The sequence below is a fragment of the Bison bison genome, unplaced genomic scaffold (assembly GCF_000754665.1).
Source record: "Bison bison bison isolate TAMUID 2011002044 unplaced genomic scaffold, Bison_UMD1.0 scf7180017862222, whole genome shotgun sequence".
Lineage (NCBI taxonomy): Eukaryota > Metazoa > Chordata > Mammalia > Artiodactyla > Bovidae > Bison > Bison bison.
In genome coordinates this window covers 7,698-14,610 of record NW_011492794.1, presented here as the reverse complement: position 1 = coordinate 14,610, position 6,913 = coordinate 7,698, and the positions used below count along the sequence as shown (strand labels likewise).

Genomic DNA, 6,913 nt, shown 5'->3' with positions numbered 1-6,913 from the left:
TGTCATTATAGATTCAAGCTATGTAAATGAAGGTATTGGGTTGGCCAAACTGTTTTTTCCATAACATCTTATGGAAAAATGTGAATGAGTTTTTTGGCCAACCTTATAACTGGAAAGATACATACATACCATTTGCCGTTGTTTTGGGATAGGTAATTTAATATTCAGGTATGTACCTGTTTAACATGAAGTTATCCATTACAAATTCATGGGGACATTTGCCAGAAGAGAAAGTCAGATTCAGCCTGTGGCCAAATTGAGAGCCTTTTCTTTCTCATCCATTCTCTCTGATTTCAGTTCTTTCTTCCATTTAATCGTATGAGCACCTCAATCAACTCTGAGCCAGGTGAAGAGTGTGCAGTCAAACATGTTGACTGAGGGATGGACTGGGCAAATGTTACCTTCCCTGTAATGGACCTGTGGGCATTTAAAAAGAGGACTACATGGAGAGAGCTATCCTTAATGGGAAGTAACAATGTCCTGATGATGGCTTTTGAGGTACTAGCAGGTAACTGCTGCTTCTGCCCCTGATGAAGGCTGTCCCTAGACAAGGAGTAATTGCCAGTGAGTGACTAGGTGAAATTGGGAATAGCGCCCCTTGAGCTACCAGTGGAATTAGGCAGTGTCTGTTGGAAGAGGGCCACTGTTCTGACAGGTGGGTGCAGAGGAGCAGAGGAGTAAGGCAGAGTGGGAAGGTAAAGTCTGGGGAACAGGAGGGATTTAGGAGAGATTGAATCCAAGTCCTGTATCTACTTCCTCCATCTAACAGATGGCAGTAGTGATGCTCTTGGAGCTTCCCATCTAGTCAAGAAGACAGACCTCAATCAGATGCTTCACGCATTCACCAAAGAGGTATTGAACTTACTACGTAACAAACATGGTGGGTGCTATGAAGAAAAAGTACATGTTTTGAGAGACCTGACCTCACCTGGAGTGTTGGTGAAATCCACTGATGGAATTTCACAACCCAAAGAAGTGAGACTTGAGGTGAGATATCAGAAATGAATATGAAGAATGAAGAGCTATTTAGGCAAGGGTGTATAAAAGGAACCTTCCCCAAAGATGGATGAGCAGGTATAAGGAGATAATCCAGTAGGTTCTAGTACATTACCTGAAGGCCAGCATGTCTGAAGCAGAGCACATGATGGAAGGAGTGAGTAAAGCTGAGACTGAAGAGATAGGAAGGGGGCAGCCCCTTCCAGGCCTACCTGTTCATGGTAAAAAAAAAAAAAAGAAGAAAGTGTTGAAACATTTTTGTAATAACAATGTTAAGCCATTAGCAGGTTTTCAGTAAGACAATGTTTTAATTAGCTGACTCCAGCTATAAGGAGGTGAAGAATGGATCAAAGCGGGAGCCCCACTGGAGGTAGTGGGAGTCTTTAGGAGGCTGCTGTAGTGGACTAGACCAGGCACAGCTGACTTAGACTGGGATGGAAGCAGTGGAAGAGAAAAATGGATGTACTGTGTGACCTTGGGCAGGTCTTCACCTCTCTGAACCTAAACAGGCTTATTTTCCTTCAGGTTGGGCCTGTCATATCTAGTGATTTAAGAGCATGCTTTGCTCACTCACATCATCTGCCTGCTATAATCTCTCTTGAGATGGCAACTATTCAACAAAACATTCGTCCACATTTGATATCTGAGGGAAAGACAGAGCTAGCTTTGAATTCTTTAGAATTGTATTTATTGCAATTCCTTAAGGTTGGTGGGCTGGATGAGATGTACATTTTGGTGATACAGGTGACTTTTAAATGAATGAAGAAACACTGCCACACCTGTTATTCCTCTGATCCTAAAGTACTAAACAAAAGGACTAACACATGTCGTCCCTGTATTCAGCAGTAATTAAATACAGCTACACTTATTTAGGAAACTGATAACAGTAGAGAAATGTAGTGTCAGCTATCTGGAAAAGAGACAGTCCAAGGACTACCTTTTGTTCTTAGAGTTAAAAACACTTCCAAACAAAACTGGAAAGAAAATGCCTTTCAGGGTTATGATATCTTCCCTCCAAGCCTTTGAAACTTGGCAAACATTTCTTGCCAGCTCATCACGCTAAGCTCTGTTGTAAACTTACATAAAACTTACACAAGCTTCATTCAGTAGGGAACAAATCAGTCTGTGAGTAAAGTTTTGATTCTAGGTGTTCCAGCAACATTCCTGGTGAGAGTAGGAAAACATTGAAACTAGATGCCTAAACCTTTTTTATTTTTTATTTATTTATTTTTTAACTTTACAATATTGTATTGGTTTTGCCATACATCAACATGCATCTGCCATGGGTATACATGTGTTCCCCATCCTGGGCATACACACTGAGGAAACCAGAATTGAAAGAGACACACGCCTAAACCTTTCAAATGGCTTGGTTCCATGTGATTGACCTTTGTTGTAGCTAAGGTTCTCTGGACAGTACTTTGTCCTAGACATCTTTGGTGATGGCAATGATGGGGAGCTAGCAAGTGAACAGGAGATGGCAAGAGTGAACACTGACATTTTAGGAATTAGTAAACTAAAATTGACTGGAATCGTCAAATTTATTTCAGATGACCATTGTATCTACTACTGTGGGCAAAAACTTAGAAGAAATGGAGTAGCCCTCATAGTCAACAAGAGTCCAAAATGCAGTACTTGGGTGCAATCTCAAAACAGCAGAATGAGCTCTTTTTGTTTCCAAGGCAAACCATTCAATATCACAGTAATCCAAGTCTATGCCCCAACCACTAATGCCCAAGAAGCTGAAGTTGAACAGTTCTATGAAGACCTATAAGTCCTTCTAGAACTAACACCCCCCCAAAGATGTCCTTTTCATCATAGAGGACTGGCATGCAAAAGTAGGAAGTCAAGAGATACCTGGAGTAAAAGGCAAATTTGGCCTTGGAGTACAAAATGAAGCAGGGCAAAGGCTAACAGAGTTTTGCCAAGAGAATGCACTGGTCATAGCAAACACCCTCTTCCAACAACACAAGAGAGGACTCTACACATGGACATCACCAGATGGTCAATACCGAAATTAGATTGATTATATTCTTTGTAGCCGAAGATGGAGAAGCTCTATACAATCAGCAAAAACAAGACCAGGAGCTGACTGTGGCTCAGAACATGAACTTCTTATTGTAAACTTCAGACTTAAGTTGAAGAAAGTAGGGAAAACCACTAGACCATTCGGGTATGACCTAAATCAAATCCCTTTCTATTATACAGTGGAAGTGACAAATAGATTCAAGGGATTAGATCTGATAGCGTGCCATTGTACAGGAAACCCTGTACAGGAGGCAGTGATCAAGACTATCCCCCCAAAAAAGAAATGCAAAAAGGCAAAATGACTGTCTGAGGAGGCCTTAGAAATAGCTGAGAAAAGAAGAGAATCTAAAGGCAAAGGAGAAAAGGAAAGATGTACCCATGCGAATGCAGAGTTCCAAAGAATAGCAAGGAAAGATAAGAAAGCCATCTCCAGTGGTCAGTGCAAAGAAATAGAGAACAACAGAAGGGGAAAGACTAGAGATTTCTTCAAGATGTCCATATGGTTTTCAAGTCAGGAGCAAGACTGACAAGGATATCTGTAGTCACTGTTTTTATTCAGCTTTATAAATGAGATCCTAACCATCTCATTGAGAAAAGAAAAATATAAGGGTTGAAAACATTTTTATTTTCACAGATTGGATGCTTGTGTGCTGCGATCATGTACTAAAATATGTAGACAAATGAGTATAACTAATATAAGGTTTCACAAGCTTTCTGGGTATAGGCTCAATATATAAAAATCAATAGTGATCCTCTTCAACAGGAAGAATCAAGGAGAAAATGTTATAAAGACAAATTCTGACAACTAACATGGCACCCAATATTGGTATCTCTTTTCCCATGTTTCACTTGTTTCAGGTCCTATGTTGTTTTTGTAAGGTTTGCCCCTCTGCCCTCAGTATGTTTGGATCAAGAAGTTTGTTCTTCCTTTCTTCTAGGCCCTTTAAAAAGAAATCAACTAATTTAGACCAAAGAACAAGTGAAGAGGAGACAGGATCATTGGGAAGAATTTAGAAAATACTCCTATCCAGTGGTTTCTCTTACAGGTGCATAGCGACTCTGCTATAGCTACTGCTTCTGCACCAGCTTATTCAAAATTCAGTTTGTTCCTATCTCTAAGTAAAGGACTTGACAGCTCATTATAGAATGTACTCCCTCAACTTGAGTGTATTCAAGCAAGAAATCTATCAAGTTACTTTCTTTTTATTACTACAATGGACTACTACTCACCATATAAACCAAAATAATGTCATTTGCAACAACATGGATGCAACTAGAGATTATCATATGAAGTGAACTGAGTCAGAAAGAGAAAGACATACCATGTGATGTCACTTATATGTGGAATGTAGAGTATGACACAGGTGAACCTATCTATAAAACAGGAACAGACTCAAGGACATAGAGATCAGACTTGAGGTTGCCAAAGAGGAGGAGGGGAGAAGGATGGACTCGGCATTTGTGGTTGGTAAGTATACACTATTACATGTAGAACTGGTAAATAAGAAGGTTCTGCTGTATAATACAGAGAACTTCATCCATTCTCCTGAGATAAATCATAATGGAAAAGAATATTTTAAATATATATATTTATTTATGTAAAACTGAGTTACTTTGCTGTACAGCAGAGATTGGCTCAACATTGTAAATCAATTCTATTTCAATTTTTAACAAAGAAGAAACACTTCATATATATAAAAGAACCCAGATAAAGTATGTTTGCCTGTGTATGTGTGTGTATGCTCTCTAAACTAATAATCCTCTAAGGACAAAAAAACCATGACTTTGAACAAGTATATACCTTAAATGAAAATAAAGGATCAAAACATATTGTAAAGAATAAGAAGAAAAAGCTTTGTATTTATAACTACTATAATGGAGTGAGTCCCTGGTAGGAAAAGTGGAAGCTTTCATAGGAAAAAATATCATTTCTGAAACATGGAAACATGTCACACTAACTAAAACACAGTCTCTGAACATAATAGGAATTATCCCACTTTGTTTAATGAAAGGACAAAATTGACTCTATTTTAGTGAGCTCAGGGTATCAGCTACTTTCAAGCACACAAGCTCTGTTTCCTTAGTTATTTATGTAATTTATGAATAAATACTAGAATTAGAGTTTATTTGCAAGGTAAATTGCAAAACTGGAATGGAAAAAAATTCCATTCACATAGTAGCAAAACCCATAATAAATTTGGAGCTGTACCTAACAAAATGTATGTCTTTTAAGGAAATATTATGAACTTTTATTGAGTTCCATAAACAATTAACAAAATTTAAATAATAGAAGATATATACCTTTTAAATTGTTTAGAAGATTCAATATCATACATAAATCAATTCTCCACAAATTAACTTGCAGTTCAGTGCAATTCCAATCAAACTCTCCAACAGTTTTTTTTCCCCTAGAACTTGGCAAACTTGCCCTAAAATCTATGTGGAAAGAGGGTAAAGATTAGTCAAGATTCTCTACAGCAGAAAAACAATATGAGACTGGCTCTATAAGATATTAATAATTGTTATTCACTTATATTACAAAAGTGTGATATTAGTACAAGGACAGACAAGTGTACCAATAGAACAAAATTGAAATTTCAGAAACAAACTCATACATAAATGAGGACTTGGTTTATGACAGAGGAGACATTACAAACCAATAGAATAGTCCTGGGAAAATTGGCTATGTAGATGGTAAAAAAAAATTCCTACCCTATACTATACAGAAATGTAAACTCAAGATGGATTTAAGATATAAAAGTTAAAAGCAAGAATTATTTGATCTTGAAAAAGACGAAGAATACCTTAATGATCTCAAAGTAGGGAAAGGTTTCTTAAAAACACAAAATGGAAACTATACAAGATAGATACATTTGCCTTCATTAAATGTAAAGACTAGTTGATGAGGTGTATATCACAAAGAAAATTTTAAATAATGAGCCACAGGTTGGTGGGAGCTATTTTTAGCTTTTACAAATAAGGAAGGATTAACATCTAGAAGGAGAGGGGACATTAATATCTAGAGGAGAAGGGGACGCCACATGATGATATGGTTGGATGGCATCACCAACTCGATGGACATGAGTTTGAGTGAGCTCTGGAGTTGATGATGGGCAGGAAAGCCTGGCGTGCTACAGTCCATGGGGTCACAATGAGTCGGACACGACTGAGCAACGGAACGGAATATCTAGAAGCTGTACTCTAAAAATCATTATGAGAAAGACAGATATTCATTAGAAAAACGTACAAAGGATATGACCAGGCATTTTACAGAGGGATAACCTGATTCAACTGTGGTAGTGCTGGTGGTTTAGTTGCTTAGTCGTGTCTGCCTTTTGCGACCCCGCAGGCCGTAGCACCCCTGGCTCCTCTGTCTATGTGATTTCCGAACCAAGAATACCGCAGTGGCGCTCACCTTGCCACCCAGCAATCTGGGCCTGTGCGAGGAGCCTGCCAGGACACGTTATAAGTGCCCACACCATAAGTCCTGACACACTATGTTGCCGGTGCCGCAGCTTCTGCTTCCAGGCATTGAGGCCACCACCTTGCTTTTGTGGAAGCGGCAGGAGTCCAGAAGCGAAATTTCTGAGCTGAGAGTCTCGGTGAGTGCAGCCGCAGTCATGCCGTTTTTGCCACTGCGCCTCGCTGTGGTATGCTCGAGCAACCAGAACCGGAGCATGGAGGCGCACAACATCCTCAGCAAACGAGGATTCAGCATCCTGTCCTTTGGAACAGGAACAAACATGAAGCTTCCAGGACCAGCACGCAACAGGCCAAACGTTTATGATTTCAGAGCCATGTATGACGATGTGTACAAAGACCTCCTTAGGAAAGACAAAGAACTCTATATGCAGAATGGCGTTTTACGGATGCTGGAAAGAAATATGGA

The 6,913-nt window shown here is 39.2% G+C and overlaps 1 protein-coding gene across 1 annotated transcript in view; it reads left to right on the top strand.

The window, feature by feature from the left end:
- The first annotated feature begins 6,494 nt into the window (after positions 1-6,494).
- LOC104983328 (RNA polymerase II subunit A C-terminal domain phosphatase SSU72-like) overlaps positions 6,495-6,913 on the top strand; it is a 1,543-nt gene continuing 1,124 nt past the window's right edge. Inside the window, exon 1 of the mRNA XM_010832763.1 lies at positions 6,495-6,908. Within this exon, the coding sequence (XP_010831065.1) occupies positions 6,522-6,908 (387 nt within the window). The 5' untranslated portion in view covers positions 6,495-6,521. The remainder of the gene's footprint in view (positions 6,909-6,913) is intronic.